General features: G+C 42.8%; 1 protein-coding gene across 2 annotated transcripts in view; it reads right to left on the bottom strand.

Annotated features, from left to right (window-relative positions):
* The window catches only part of FMR1 (fragile X messenger ribonucleoprotein 1), a 90,476-nt gene that overhangs the window by 13,464 nt on the left and 60,246 nt on the right, over positions 1-16,766 (bottom strand). For both annotated transcript variants that reach the window (XM_073543588.1, XM_073543589.1), the window contains 2 exons: positions 7,445-7,554; positions 3,658-3,744 (listed from right to left, as the gene is read on the bottom strand). In XM_073543588.1, coding sequence (XP_073399689.1) covers positions 3,658-3,744; positions 7,445-7,554 — 197 coding nt within the window. The remainder of the gene's footprint in view (positions 1-3,657; positions 3,745-7,444; positions 7,555-16,766) is intronic.

Here is a 16,766-nt window from a genome sequence, read left to right as displayed (position 1 = left end):
CCCGGGGTTCGGAGTGCTCCTGAGGGGCCGACATGGTGGAAGGGCTGCAGGAGAGGCAGAGGGGAGACGACTGACCCGAAGCCCACTTCTTTTTACAGCGCGCGCAGGCGTAGTGAGTAGCGGTGGGTCTGGAGCAGAAGGCCCTTGCGGGGTTGTGCATAAGTCTCAGTGGCAGAAAAAACACAGCCTGAGGAAACTGCGGGGGGGGGGGGGGAGCTAAGTTAGGTGCCAGGGATAGTCAGCGTCTAGCCTACCGAGGATCAGAAGCGATGTGTCCCCCAGGCGAGGTCCGGAGAGAAGGAGGAAGAAGATCGTCAATCCAGGAAGAAACGCTGGCGGTGGGCGGGGCTAAGCCACCGCATGGCGCGATTGGCTGAGACCCCAGAGGGGAGGGGGACGGCCAAAGACAGTGACAGGGCTGAAGTGAAAGCAGCCCTGAGATAGGCTGAAAAAGCGCGCGGGGAAAGCGCGCGCAGGGAGAGGGAGGAACTTTTGAAAATGAAAGTGAAAGTGCTCCCTCACTTTCACTAGCGACGGCGCGCCCGGGCTTGAAAGCGCTCCCTCCCTGTAGCTGATGAGGACGGGGAGCGCTGATGGAGGGAGCGCTGACGGAGGAAGCGCCCCCCCCACCCCCGCGACAAGAGGGACGCGCGCCTGTCAGAGCGCTGGTTCAAGGGGCGGGAAATTCAAAAGGAGGAGAGGTACTCTGCTGTCCTAGACTGGCATGTGAGCGCATGGCTGCAGGGAACATTCAGAAAAACATACCTGATGTCCCTGAAGAGGCTGACCACAGGGGCCCGCGATAGAACGCAGGTCGCTGGGAGAGGTGATCCTCAGTACCCGCACCGCCGTATGGTGCAGAAGACGGCTCCAATCCCCGTGTCAGGGAAACGTCACCGCTGGCGACCGCCGTCTTCCTCTCAGCCCTGTCCTGGGAGAGGGGTGAGGAGGGGAATCGGCTAGGACCGTCCATCCATGGCCCCTAGTATCCGAGGGTGATAGGGGAAGGTCCTGCCTGCGGGCCTGAGAGTTGCGATGTGGGCGTTACCACATTGCTCGCTCAGCCGCATTAATAGGAAAAGCAGGATGAACTCACATCCCGTTTCCTGAGCTGTATCTGAAAAAGAAAGGGGAAATCATTAAAAAAACACAACAAAAACCTGAAAAGAAAAGGATTAAATGCGGATCTGGGGAGATCCCGGTCCGCCTCCTACAGACACTAAGCACAAACTGAGGTGCGTGGTGCCTGTCGGTGGGTGTATACTGCCGGGGAGGAGCTAAGTTTCTTGTTTTGCATAGTGTCAGCCTCCTAGCAGCAGCAGCATACACCCATGGTCATCTGTGTCCCCCAATAAGGCGATAAAGAAAATGGAGCAATACACAAAAAATACTAAAATCAATAAAAAAGGCCAATAACTTTAAATTTTTCACTCTTTTTCATTGCAGCCATTTAGTAAATTCAAAAAAGTTCATTTTTTCTCATCAATGTACGCTCTGCACCCCACCTTGACTGGAAAAAAAAAAAGTAGAAATTTTTGCAAATTCACTAAAAAAAAAAAAAAAACTGAAATATCAAATGGTCATAAGTATTCAGACCCTTTGCTCAGACACTCATATTTAGGTCACATGCTGTCCATTTCCTTGTGATCCTCTTTGAGATGATACTACTCCTTCATTGGAGTCCGGCTGTGTTTAATTAAGCTGATAGGAAATGATTTGTAAAGGCACACACCTGTCTACATACAACCTCACAGCTCACAGTGCATGTCAGACCAAATGAGAATCATGAGGTCAAAGGAACTGGCCAAGGAGCTCAGAGACAGAATTGTGGCAAGGCAATGATCTGGCCTAGGTTAAAAAAGAATTTCTGCAGTACTCAAGGTTCCTAAAAGCACAGTGGCATCCATAATCCTTAAATGGAAGAAGTTTGGGACCACCAGAAGTCTTCCTAGACCTGGCTGTCCAGCCAAACTGAGCAATCAAGGGAGAAGAGCCTTGGTGAGAGAGGTAGACGGGGATCTCACAAGCGAGGAATACGGCAGCGTCTCGCATGTTAATACTCGGCACTGCCGCCGCCATTCAGGAGAGGAGCGTGCGGCTCCATGTACTGCTATTCGGCTGCAAGCTCCGCTCCCGAGTACCAGGCAGTGCCGGGTATTAACATGTGAGACTCGGCCGTATTCCTCGCATGTGTGATCGAGGCCGTAAAGAGGAACCCCAAGATCACTGTGGCTGTGCTCCTCAGATGCAGTAGGGAGACGGGAGAAAGTTCCACAAAACAAACACATGAAGGACTCCCAGACTATGAGAAATAAAATTCTCTGGTCTGATGAGGCGAAGATAGAACTTTTTGGTGATAATTCTAAGTGGTATGTGTGGAGAAAACCAGGCACTCCTCATCACCTGCACAATACAATCCCAACAGTGAAACATGGTGGTGGCAGCAGCATCATGCTATGGGGGTGTTTTTCAGCTGCAAGGACAGGACAACTGGTTGCAATTGAAGGAAACATGAACGCGGGCAAGTACAGAGATATCCTGGACGAAAGCTTCTTTCAGAGTGCTCTGGATCTCAGACTTGGCCGAAGGTTCGCCTTCCAACAAGACAATGACCCTAAGCACACAGCTAAAATAACAAAGGATTGGCTCCAGAACACCTCTGTGACCATTCTTGGCTGGGCCAGCCAGAGCCCTGACCTAAACCCAATTGAGCCTCTCTGAAAATGGTTGTCCACCAACATTCACCATCCAACCTGATGGAACTGGAGAGGATCTGCAAGGAAGAATGGCAGAGGATCCCCAAATCCAGGTGTGAAAAGCTTGTTGCATCATTCCCAAGAAGACCCATGGCTGTACTAGCTCAAAAGGGTGCTTCTGTTCAATACTGAGCAAAGGGTCTAAATACTTATGAACATGTGAAATTCCAGTTTTGCTTTTTTAATAAATTTGCAAAAATTTCTACATTTCTGTTTTTCAGTCAAGATAGGGTACAAGAGTGTACATTATTGAGAAAAAATGAACTTTTTTGAATTTACCAAATGGCTGCAATAAAACAGAGTGAAAATTTTAAAGGGGTCTGAAAACTTTCCGTACCCACGGATACCTTGTATGTTATTAATAATTGTTTGACAAATGAGGATAGGTGTTAGTCTTATTACAGTCTCTCATGTTTGTGTGTAATTGTTTGGGTTATTGGCCTTTTCTTTTTTTTACTGTTTTCAGTTCTTTGTGTATTGCTCCATTTTTTGTTACCTATTGATATGAAGAGATTTCTATAGGGTGAAACAATAGTACATGCATACTTATTTTAAATAATTATACAAGTATGTGCTAGGTTGAGCCCATATTAATTGGGTGACCCAGTCATATCTCAACCTTCATATGGATCTCCTTGTTGGAGATCTCCTACGCACCCAAAAATATGTTCTTTTTATACTAAGCATAAAGAGTAGTCTTTATCCTCGTCTACCTGCCCAGACGCGCACACATATAGACAATCTATAGCTAGGTGGTCATTTAAAACCCCTTCAGAAAATATTCTCAGCATAGATTGTATATACCCTAAGCCAGACGTTGAGTGAGAATGTTGATTAGTAAAAACTGAGTGAAAAGCTGAAATTAGGGAACAATGATGTGCATTACACCGGAAAAAGTTACCTTTAAGTAGTTAAGGTGGTAGTCCAGCAGAACGGTGGCGTTGGTGATACTGTCCTTTGTGCCCACAAATACAAAAGGAACCATTCCCTAAAAGTCAATGATCACAATGTCAGTATTAGCATGCTGCCTTCACGTTATGGCATGTGTTATACTCTGTTATGGGATCTTACAGGTTACAAAAAAAAAAAAAAAAAAAATTATATAACATATCTATCTATCGAGAAAGGTTCCTGTTGTTTGGACCAAAACGTCGCCTTTTGGGCGGCTAGTTAAATAGCTCTTTGTTTCACTCCAATTTTTCCTGGATTTCCTCAACTGAGGTTTAGTATTTGCCTGGGGGGCTCTGCACCTGGATTCTTTCCTTCTTTGTGCGGTTATAATTATCTTCCTTTTATCTCTCTCCCTCTCTCTATCTTATACGAATGTGAGAAAAAAAACAAAACAGAAAAAAGCACCGTGACAGTAGTTGGGCGCTAATCCTGGGAAAGCAACAACGGGTCCCCGATAATAGTCCACAAGGAACAGCAGCGCTCCAAAATCCAGGGAAACCGAAAAAAAAAAAAAAAGATCCTTTATTGATCCACATCCAATGTTGGGCAGCACTCAATAGGTATCAAACAATGATTTTGTTTTTGCTTTATCAGAATTTTGGAGCGCTGTCGTTTTCTATGAGCTGAACACATATATAACATTATATGAAAAAGATAAAGCTCGTACTAAAATCTACCCTCAAGAAAGTGAGTAAATTTGTGCTGATCTGTCATAAGATTTCACAGTACAATCTATATTAAGTAGAGCTCTTAGACCTGATGAACCGGTTGTATTTACTCTGAAAAAACATGTCAAAATGGCTGTATAATCCTGATATTAAAAAGAACAATTTATAAGTCCAGCTATTGAATTAAATATCTCGTCAGTCTAAGTGTATTCAGTCTGTCCGCACATGTGGGGTGCAGAAGAGCTGTCAATCAATACTAGGTGGGTGGATATTCATCACAGCAGTGAGGAGGGGCACCAAGCAGCTGTCATTCAAGACTAGGTGGGTGGACACTTAGCACAGCAGTGAGGAGGGGCACTGAGGAGCTGTCATTCAAGACTAGGTGGGTTGACATTCAGCACAGCAGTGAGGAGGGGCACCAAGGAGCTGTCATTCAAGACTAGGTGGGTGGACATTCAGCACAGCAATGAGGAGGGGCACTGAGGAGCTGTCATTCAAGACTAGGTGGGTGGACATTCAGCACAGCAGTGAGGAGGGGCACCGAGGAGCTGTCATTCAAGACTAGGTGGGTGGACATTCAGCACAGCAGTGAGGAGGGGCACTGAGGAGCTGTCATTCAAGACTAGGTGGGTGGATATTCAGCACAGCAGTGAGGGGCACTGAGGAGCTGTCATTCAAGACTAGGTGGGTGGACAGTCAGCACAGCAGTGAGGAGGGGCACTGAGGAGCTGTCATTCAAGACTAGGTGGGTGGACATTCAGCACAGCATTGAGGAGGGGCACTAAGGAGCTGTCATTCAAGACTAGGCGGGTGGATATTCAGCACAGCAGTGAGGAGGGACACTGAGAAGCTGTCATTCAAGACAAGGTGGACAGCATTGAGAAGAGGCACTGAGGAGCTGCCATTCAAGACTAGGAGGGTGGATATTCAGCACAGCAGTGAGGAGGGGCACTGAGGAGCTATCATTCAAGACTAGGTGGACAGCAGTGAGGAGGGGCACTGAGGAGCTGTCATTCAAGACTAGGTGGGTGGATTTTCAACACAGCAGTGAGGAGGGGCACAGAGGAGCTGTCATTCAAGACTAGGTGGACAGCAGTGAGGAGGGGCACTGAGGAGCTGTCATTCAAGACTAGGTGGGTGGATATTCAGCACAGCAGTGAGGGGCACTGAGGAGCTGTAATTCAAGACTAGGTGGGTGGACATTCAGCACAGAAGTGAGGAGGGGCACTGAGGAGCTGTCATTGAAGACTAGGTGGGTGGACAGTCAGCACAGCAGTGAGGAGGGGCACTGAATTGTCAATCAGACTTGGTGAGAGGAAATTGGGGTAAACTTTCATAATGGATCATGAAACCATTCTGATGGATTTTCAAAAGAAATCCACCAGCCTCATCAGGTTTAAGAGATATATTTAATAATACATTTAGTTTTTATGAAATCTAGCGATAGATCTGCTTCAATGAAGTAGTGATCACAGGATTACGTAATGACTTTTATTACATACAGAAGTCGTGTCCCTGGTTTGGAGGAATGCGCTCAAATGGTTTTATCACATATTCCCAAAATATCATGTAAATCTGAAATGCTACAGAGAGCCCATGAATCGCACAGGACAAGCATGGTGCTAAATTCCAGGGGAAAAGAGGGGGTGTGAATAACATTTTATTAAATATAACCTGGACATAGAAGACAATGGATGAACAGGCAGGTTATCACTCCACTTGGCAAGTAGCTTTGTCTTACATACTGTTGACAGGTAACTGCCTTATGTACGGAGAGCATGGTGGCTCAGTGGTTAGCAGTGCAGCCCTGGGTTCATCTCCCAGCAAGGACAGCATCTGCAAGGAGTTTATATGTTCTCAGGTTTGCATTGGTATTCTCCGGGTTATCTGGTTTCCTCCGGGTCTTCCAGTTTTCTCCCACACTCCAAAGGCATACCCCGGATTGGGAATTTAGATTGTGAGCCCCAATGGGGACAGTAATGATAATGTCTGTAAAAGTGCTATGGAATATGATTGCGCTTGATAAGCAATGCATAATAATATAGTAAGGGTCCACTCTCACTGCAAGATTATCGGGAATGTGCATTCCTAGGAAAGTTCTTTTCATGATTATCTTGCTGATCACCTGACGAACAAGCAAAATAATCGTTCGTTGGGTGAAATAATCTTTTAGCTTGGACAAAAGATCATAATTCTCGGCAGCACATCATCCTGTCTAAACAGGACAAGTGCTGTCAAAAACAACTGCAGCCTACGTGTACAGAACGATCCATTACAGAAGAGTGGTCTGCTCGTGTAAACAGGCGATTAAATGACTGCGGCTAAGTAAGCAAGCAGCTGATCGTCGGTCGATTAGTGCCCCCCAGTCGTCTGATGTAAAAACATCTTGAGCCAAGAAAGTGATCAATGAGTCACCAGAGGATAAGAAGATGAAGAAATCCAGGGAAATACTATTTTTCACATAGCTTACATTTGTAATTGGCTATGGGAATACGGCATCAGATCTTTATCAGAATGAACAAAATTCTCAAATACCGCACACTTGACAATAAGGGTATGTGCACATGCTGCGGATTAGTCTGCGAAGAGTCCGCATCTCTTGGCAGAAAATGAGAAAGAGAAAGAGAGAGAGAGAGAACGAAAAAGAGAGAGAGAGAGAGAGAGAGAGAGAGAGAGAGAGAGAGAGAGAGAGAGAGAGAGAGAGAGAGAGAGAGCGAAAGAAAGAAAGAAAGAAAGAAAGAAAAAAAAAAAAAAGGAAAAAGAGAGAAAATTGATGTGCCACAATGGAAACCGCAGCTGCGGTTCCGCAAAAAAAAAAGTCACATGCTGTGGAAAATAAAATGTGCACAGCGTTTTTGCATTTCCCATTCATTAACATTGTGTGCACTCTGCACTGTGGATTTGAGGCAATTCCGCTCGTCCAAAAACACTGCGGAAATGCATCAAAATCCGCAACTTGTGCACATACCCCAACAGCGTTGTACACACAGCACACGTTTACAAGGTTTGTCAAATAACAAAAAATCATAAAGACCAAATAATTCTGCTTGAATAACAGGGAACACAAACCTCTTCTTGGGAAATATTTTTATCATTTTCAGCTTCAATCCTGACTCTGACAACCCCCGATTTATCCACAATTTCCTGAATGAGTTTTCCGTTCTTCCCAATAACTTTTCCTAAAATTTAAAAAAAAAAAAAACACGGACAAAATCTATTAACAAGTAAACAGAACTATGAAATGTTTTATAAATTAAAAAAATGTTGATGACAATAAATAATAAAAGCAAGCAGACAGTAAATATAATAGTTTAGCAGCCAAAACCATGGATAAAGAATGATTCTTACAAGGGCTGTCCCATCTTAAAGATTACCATATATACTCGTGTATAAGCGGAGATTTTCAGCGCTTTTTTTGTGCTGAAAATGCCCCTCTCAGCTTATACACGAGTCATTGCCGGCGGGGGAGCAGAAGACATCATACTCACCCTCCTGGCGTCATCGCTGCATATCAGTCCATCCCTGCATCTCAGTCTGGGCGCCGGCATCTCTCTTCTTGTCTTCCTTCCTGTGCTGAGCGGTCACGTGGTACCACTCATTAACCCCTTCATGACCAGAGCTTTTTTCGTTTTTTGCTCCCCTTCTTCCCAGAGCCATAACTTTTTTTTATTTTTCCGTCAATATGGTCATGTGAAGGCTTGTTTTTTGCGGGACAAGTTGTACTTTTGAAAGACATCATTGGTTTTACCATGTAGTGTACTCAAAAATGGGAAAAAAATTCCAAGTGCGGTGAAATTGCAAAAAAAAGTGCAATCCCACACTTGTTTTTTGTTGGGCTTTGCTGCTAGGTTCACTAAATGCTAAAACTGACCTGACATTATGATTCTCCAGGTCATTATGAGTTCATAGACACCAAACATGTCTAGGTTCTTTTTTTATCTAAGTGGAGAAAAAAAATTCCAAAGTTTGCTAAAAAAATAAAAAAATAAAAGAACCATTTTCCGATACCCGTAGCGTCTCTATTTTTCGTGATCTGGGGTTGGGTGAGGGCTTATTTTTTGCGTGCCAAGCTTACGTTTTTAACAGGGCTGTGGAGTCGGTAAGCCAATCCTTCGACTCCGACTCCTCAATTTCCCTTACTCCGACTCCCACATATATTGCTTATATTGAAGTGAAAAATTTATTGTAGTACAATGTGAACATCAGACATTCAATCATTTTTATGATACAATAATCAAGATATTTAGATAGAACATAATATATATTTATTGGAATACAACTTTAGAACACAAAAAACTGTAATAAATTGTAAATATGTAATACACTGTATACATGTACATGTATACGGTACAGACCAAAGTTTGGGACACACCTTCTCATTCAAAGAGTTTTCTTTATTTTCATGACTATGAAAATTGTAGATTCACTCTGAAGGCATCAAAACTATGAATTAGCACATGTGGAATTATATAATTAACAAAGAAGTGTGAAACAACTGAAAATATGTCTTATATTCTAGGATCTTCAAAGTAGCCACCTTTTGCTTTGATTACTGCTTTGCACACTCTTGGCATTCTCTTGATGAGCTTCAAGAGGTAGTCACCGGAAATGGTCTTCCAACAGTCTTGAAGGAGTTCCCAGAGATGCTTAGCACTTGTTGGCCCTTTTGCCTTTACTCTGCGGTCCAGCTCACCCCAAACCATCTCGATTGGGTTCAGGTCTGGTGACTGTGGAGGCCAGGTCATCTGGCGTAGCACCCCATCACTTTCCTTCTTGGTCAAATAGCCCTTACACAGCCTGGAGGTGTGTTTGAGGTCATTGTCCTGTTGAAAAATAAATGATGGTCCAACTAAACACAAACCATATGGAATAGCATGCCGCTGCAAGATGCTGTGGTAGCCATGCTGGTTCAGTATGCCTTCAATTTTGAATAAATCCCCAACAGTGTCACCAGCAAAGCACCCCCACACCATCACACCTCCTCCTCCATGCTTTACGGTGGAAACCAGGCATGTAGAGTCCATCCGTTCACCTTTTCTGCGTCGCACAAAGACACGGTGGTTGGAACCAAAGATCTCAAATGTGGACTCATCAGACCAAAGCACAGATTTCCACTGGTCTAATGTCAATTCCTTGTGTTCTTTAGCCCAAACAAGTCTCTTCTGTTTGCTGCCTGTCCTTAGCAGTGGTTTCCTAGCAGCTATTTTACCATGAAGGCCTGCTGCACAAAGTCTCCTCTTAAGTGTTGTTGTAGAGATGTGTCTGCTGCTAGAACTCGGTGTGGCATTGACCTGGTCTCTCTAATCTGAGCTGCTGCTAACCTGCGCTTTCTGAGGCTGGTGACTCTGATGAACTTATCCTCCGCAGCAGAGGTGACTCTTGGTCTTCCTTTCCTGGAGCGGTCCTCATGTGAGCCAGTTTCTTTGTAGCGCTTGATGTTTTTTGCCACTGCACTTGGGGACACTTTCAAAGTTTTCCCAATTTTTCAGACTGACTGACCTTCATTTCTTAGTAATGATGGCCACTTGTTTTTCTTTAGTCAGCTGCTTTTTTACTTGCCATAATACAAATTCTAACAGTCTATTCAGTAGGACTATCACCTGTGTATCCACCAGACCTCTGCACAACACAACTGATGGTCCCAACCTCATTTATAAGGCAAGAAATCCCACTTAATAAACGTGACAGGGCACACCTGTGAAGTGAAAACCATTTCCGGTGACTACCTCTTGAAGCTCATCAAGAGAATGCCAAGAGTGTGCAAAGCAGAAATCAAAGGAAAAGGTGGCTACTTTGAAGAACCTAGAATATAAGACATATGTTCAGTTGTTTCACACGTTTTTGTTAATTATATAATTCCACATGTGTTAATTCCATAGTTTTGATGCCTTCAGAGTGAATCTACAATTTTCATAGTCATGAAAATAAAGAAAACGCTTTGATTGAGGTGTGTCCAAACTTTTGGTCTGTACTGTATATATATATATATATATATATATATATATATATATATATATATATATATATATATTATATATTAGATCCTCAGGCTACATTCACACTATGGGCATAGCCAGGATCAAACCTGGGGGGGGGGGGGGGGGGGGGGCAGAACCTCATACTGTTCTGCAGAATTTCATACTGCACACCTCAGCTGCTGCAGAGCCTCATACTGCACACCCCTACACTTGAAAATAAAGCCTGCACCTTAAGAAGATGTGGTGGTGAATGCAGTCTATTTATTCCAACTATCAATTGATGTTGATGTATTACTGAAGACGAGCAATGCCTGTCCTGGGCGTCCTTTTGGGCAGCTATGAGGTGTACCTGACTGGTGCTAAAAAAAAGGAGTGTTAGTCTGTGTGCTATCCGGCTTTCATTCTTTTTGGTACAGATATGATATGGATAGACAGATATGGATAAATGGATATGTAGATAGAGCAGATTTCTAATCTGCTTTTGCTATTGAAAACATTAGCTATGAGCTCAAAAACCTTTCAGGTGATGCCGTTTTTTAAAAAGCTGATCTGCTTTTGCAACTGAAAAACGTATACTCAAAAAACGCACGAAAACCGCTGTGTGAATTTAGCCTTAGATCAGGAATAGAACAGTCATTTATAGGACATTTCATAACTTTCCCAAATTCCTATGAAAAAATATTCAGCCCATTCTGCATTGAACTACTGTACCCAATTTATTATATATTTTAGGAGTCGGTCCATTTTATACCAACTCCGACTCCACCAAAATGAGCACCGACTCCACGACTCTGACTCCACAGCCCTGGTTTTTAATGATACCACTTTCTGTGCAGATATGTTCTTTTGATCGCCTGTTATTGCATTTTAATGCAATGTCGCGGCGACCAAAAAAACGTAATTTTGGTATTTTTATTTTTTTTCTCGCTACGCCGTTTAGCGATAAGGTTAATCCTTTTTTTATTGATAGACCGGGCGATTCTGAACGCGGCGATACCAAAGTGTAGGTTTGATTTTTTTTTTTTCTTTTTTTGTAAATTCTTTATTTTCGAAATTTAAACATCACCATTAAACACAACACCAGTTCTCAGATACATTTGGCGAAATATTAATTAAGGGTTGGTTTAGGGCGAAGAGGGAGGAAAAAATAAGGGAAAGGTAGGTAGGGGAGAGAAGGGAAAAAGGAAGGGAAGGGAAAAAGGGTACATAATCATAAACAGTATCAACAACATTAACATTAACATAATGTGGTTGACGGCATGAGCGAAAACATTGAATGGGTGCACTTCAGAAAATAACATAGCACATTACATTAGGGCTATCTAATTGGAACAGTGAGGCCAGGAACCACAGTGCAGAAGCTGTCAGATCCAGGTAAACTTATGAGACACTAAAATGCCCTTAAGGAGGATTGTCTTCTGAATATCTATTCCACGGGGCCCAAGTCAACACATAAGATCTATGATTAAAAATTTCCCAGCTAGACAGCTCCTCTAAGCGAGAGATCTGATTTATTTTAGCATGCCATTCTCCCAACGTGGAAGGAGCTACATCTTTCCAATGGGCAACTATTAACTGTCTCGCCGCACTCAACATCAGTGGGAGAAGACCATGTTTTTTTGGTAAAAAGTCCTTCGACGGACATGAAAGAAGAGCCTCCGTGGCTCTAAGATTAACCTTTATTAGTCTTAATTTTTTGAGAACTAGTTCAACTCCATCCCAAAAAACCCTCAGTCTAGGGCAGTTTCAGAATATATGTGAATGGTGTCCTCTAGAATTGAGGCATCGCCAACAATCGTCATTATCCGTGAGACCCATCTGGAATAATTTAGCTGGAGTTAAATGCCACCTAGTTAATATTTTATAAGAGTTCTCCTGCAGGAGTACACACCTGGAAAAACCCCGAGCATTTGACAGCATTTTAGATATTTGGTCCTCTGTAAACGTGGTATTAAGTTCCATTTCCCAAGAGTATATAAACGAGGGTTTAAAATGTATATTCGGAGAGATGAGATGTGAATGCGGGATAGAATTTTTAGCCGTGGGGGTGGAAGTTTAATCATAATATCTAACCAGGACCAATTAGATTTAGACGGGAATCTCCGTCTAAACTGTAAAAGTGTACGTCTGATGTGTTGTTTTTGGAGAAAATTTGTTGGTTGAGTCAACGCACCCGGTGGCCAAAACCCCTCCTGCAGGATTCTATTACCATAAAAACCATTCAACGTTTCTCTAGGGAGGTTGGACCATAAATTATATGGGTCTTGAAAATCTAACTCCAACAGATAGGGTATTGAGCCGATCGGTGTCAATGTCGAGGGGAAGGTGTCCTCCGGGAGCTCTCCCATCACCACTTTTAATACTAAATGTAGTTGTGGTTACCTCATCCAACCTAAGAGAGGTTGGCGGTTTAGCTTTAGTCCAGAGATATGGTAAACCCCTCAGGCCCAATAGAGCCAAGTCAATACTATCCCCCTCCTCACTTCCAGCACAGGACACCACCTTTAACCATCTACTGAGATGAATAGCCTTATAGTATAAAAGAGGGTCCAGGACCCCCAATCCTCCAGAAGAGATAGGGTAAGAAAGAAACTTATATGGCAACCTAGCCCTTTTTGATTTCCAAATAATTTTTCCAATAAGGGATTTTAACGTTCCAAAAAAGGTCAGGGGAATCTGAATCGGAACCATGTTCATGGTATACATTATAATAGGCATTATATACGCCTTAAACACATTAATGCGACCCATCCAGGATAAAGTGGGTAGGTTATATTTTTGCATCAGGCTTTTGACCTTTTGAATTAAAGGAGTGTAGTTATTTTGAAATAAGTTGGCGGGATCTCTAGTTATTGTTATTCCCAAATATCTAATAGAATTAGTAGCCCAAGAGAATGGAGTCTGCGTGCGAATAGTGGAGATCTGAGAGTGGGGGAGAACAACGCTTAACACTTCAGATTTTGTTAAATTAATTTTAAAATTAGAGAGGAGACCAAATTGATGAAAGGCTTGAAGGATAATTGGGAATGCTTGGGATGGGTTGGAAATAAGGAAGAGCAGATCATCTGCGAAAGCTAGAGTTTTAAATGACCTCCGGCCCACCGACAACCCCTCTATGCGTTGGTCTTGTCTGATGCTTTGTATCAAAGTTTCTATAACTAAAATGAACAAAGATGGCGACAAGGGACAACCTTGTCTAGTCCCGTTATTAATCCCAAAACTATTTGACAGGGTGCCGTTGATCCTGACCCTGGCCGTCGGTTGAGAATAAAGCGAGAGAACTGCTGTTATATATTGAGGGGGAAAGCCAAACCTGATCATTACTTGTTCCATGAACCTCCAGCTCACTCTGTCGAAAGCCTTCTCGGCATCCGTCGACAGGAGCATCAAGGGAACATCTCGAGTCTTAGCAAACATTATAGACTGAATGACTTTAGTAGAATTATCCTTCCCTTCCCTGCCTCTCACAAAGCCTGCTTGATCTGCGTGAATTAGCTTAGGTAAGAAATTGCTTATTCTGCCCGCTAATATTTTAGCCCACATTTTAATGTCTGCATTAAGCAGTGATATTGGTCTATAGCTAGCGCACAAATTGGGGTCTTTACCCTCCTTCGGGAGGACTGTGATGTATGCCTCTAAGGATTGTTTAGGGGGAGCTGGCCTTCTAAATAGGAATTAAACAAAGACACCAGGTGAGGTAACAATGGTTTTATAAACTTTTTGTAATAGATAATGGGGAGACCATCTGGACCTGGTGCCTTTCCATTCGGAATAGTAGAAAGAGTGTCTAAAATTTCTTTGGGGGTAACTGGGGCGGTCAGCAAGGACTGGCCCTCAAGAGTTATTTTAGGGAGATTTAGTGGGGTCAGGAATTCTTTGATTTTTGCTAAGGCTGTGGCTGGCTCTTGCATGCTATCCGGTATATTTAAATTGTATAAATTTTCATAAAAGGTTCTAAACTCCCTGGCAATATCTGCGGTCTCGAAAATTGAAGAGCCATCTAAAGCTCTGAGTTGTCTAATAAACGTCTTGTCTTTTTGTTTCTTAAGTAGGGATGTCATGAGCTTACTACTTTTATTGCCATGAAGATAGAACTTCTGTTTACTTCTCATGTAGGTTTTCGCTGATTGAATGTTTAAAAGGTTTTTTAGTGAAGTTCTCAGATCTGTCAGTTCAGATAATATCTTGTTTACTTGAGATCTCTTATGTAGTCTCTCGAAGGAACTAATTTGATGTAGAATAGACACAACCCTTTTTGTTCTTTCTTTTTTCAAATAGGAGCCTAAGGCTATAAATTCCCCTCTCATTACTGCTTTATGTGACTCCCATACCATAGACAAGGGCGGGCCTGAGTGTAAATTAGTTTGAAAAAAGAAGTCAAGAGTGCTTGTCAGTTTTGCAATGTGGGAATCAGAGTCCAGCAATGTCTCATTAAGTGACCATGACCCAGCTGGCCGTGGTAGAGTTTTTATCTCTATGTCAAGAAAAATGGGAGCGTGGTCTGAGAGAGAGATGATATCTATATTTGCATTTTTAACTAATGGGAGATTAGCTGTTTGTATCAATAGGTAGTCAATTCTGTGATAGCTATTATTCGGATGGGAATAAAAGTATAATCTCTGCCCGAAGGAAAAAGTGTTCTCCAAGGGTCTATCAAATGCAATTTTTGTAATGAAAGGTGTAATTTTCTCAGTGCCCTTTGAGAAAGAGCCGACCTGCCCGACGAAGTATCTAAGGCTGGGTTCAAAGATACATTAAAATCCCCTCCCACCAACAACAGACCCTCAGTAAAGAGTTCTAGAGTGTTCATTGTTTTGCACAGCCAACCTATCTGATTCCTATTTGGGGCATATAAATTACACAGGGTAATCTTAGTGTTAGCCAAAAAACCCTTAATTATAATGTACCTGCCTTCTGAATCTGATAAACAATCACTCAAAACAAAGGGAACATTTTTTCTTTATAGCAATGCTCACTCCACTGGACGCCGAACCGCCGCACTGTGGTACCAGGTCGGGTAGCGAGATCTAGACGTATCTGGGACTCTCCCTTTTTTAAAATGTGTCTCCTGCAGGAAAACTATACTAGATTTCTTTGAATACAAAAGATTCATTACTTGGCTTCTCTTACTCGGGGAACGTAAGCCCTTTACATTATACGAGGCCACTGTCATAGTGGCAAAGTTCACCTTATCACCCATAGCTTGGAAAGGGAAGTAATAATAAAGATTCCTCTGCCATTAAACCACCGAAATTAAAAAAGTACAAAGAAATGAAAAAAAAAAAAAAAAAAAACCTAAAAATTACTAAGATAAAACAGCAGAAATATAACAAGAACCAACTACCTGTCTGTAGCAGAGGCAGGGGGTCAAACATACCTCCCATAACAGAGCAGGAAATAACATTTCCGACACACGAGTGGCACATGTTAACTTATACGGCAATTGAATGATATCAACAACACATAAGCAAGTGTCAATCTTAGCAAGCTAAAGTGAGTTAGAACATGTCCGAGTGGACCGAGGGGTCCGGCTCCAGGAGTGGTAAAATGCAACCGAAAGAAACAAGAAAGCTCAGGGGGGTATCTCCTTCCCCATTCCAGATTTCCCTCTTTTAGGAGTCGAGCGTTTCTTTCCTGAGGCCCAGTCACCCTGCCCTCCAGCATAAGCATAGACAGGGGGAGGCGTGCGATGATCCATGTCCAGAGGTAGCCAGGAAGGAATATCAATAGGGGCAATGTCAAAAGTGTCCCATATTTTGGCTAAATCTTCAGGGGTCCGAACCATTATTTGCCTGCCGTCTCCATGTATAGATATACCAAACGGAAACAGCCATTTATATAAAATTTTACGTGAGCGTAACACCTCCAGGAGGGGCCTTAGGACTCTTCTTTTTGCAAGGGTCGACGGAGCAACGTCCTGATAAAGATGAATAGCAGATCCCTCATAAGAAAGATTTTTAATGTCTCTTGAGGCAGACAAAATAGCATTGGTATCCAAATAGCTCAATAAGCCGCAAATCACATCCCTCGGGGGTTCCGTTGGCTTCGGCTTTGGTCTAAGTGATCTATGCACCCTTTCTATTACAATTCGGTCACATTTTTCTTGTGGGAAAGAGGGCAAAGATCTCCTTCGTAGATTTTTCTAATATTTCTGTAGAAACACTTTCAGGCAAGCCTTTTATCCGTATATTCTTCCTGCGGCTCCGATTTTCCTGGTCCTCCAAGGCCAGAAAAGAGTTGTTAAGCTGTGCGCTGTGGTAGTCCAGATGCTCTCTCATGGCATTGGAGTGGCTAATGATAGAGGACTGGGATGACTCCAAGGACTCCACTCTATTACCAATATGTAGCAAATCCGCTCTCATACCAGATATCTCATTAACTAATGGTTTTATAGCTTGTGCTAATAATTTTTT

This window comes from Dendrobates tinctorius, unplaced genomic scaffold (assembly GCF_039654945.1).
Source record: "Dendrobates tinctorius isolate UK_male_01 unplaced genomic scaffold, ASM3965494v1 ptg000133l, whole genome shotgun sequence".
In the NCBI taxonomy this organism is placed as follows: Eukaryota; Metazoa; Chordata; class Amphibia; order Anura; family Dendrobatidae; genus Dendrobates; species Dendrobates tinctorius.
Note: the sequence above shows the minus strand (reverse complement) of the source record. Positions and strands in the feature narration are given on the sequence as shown.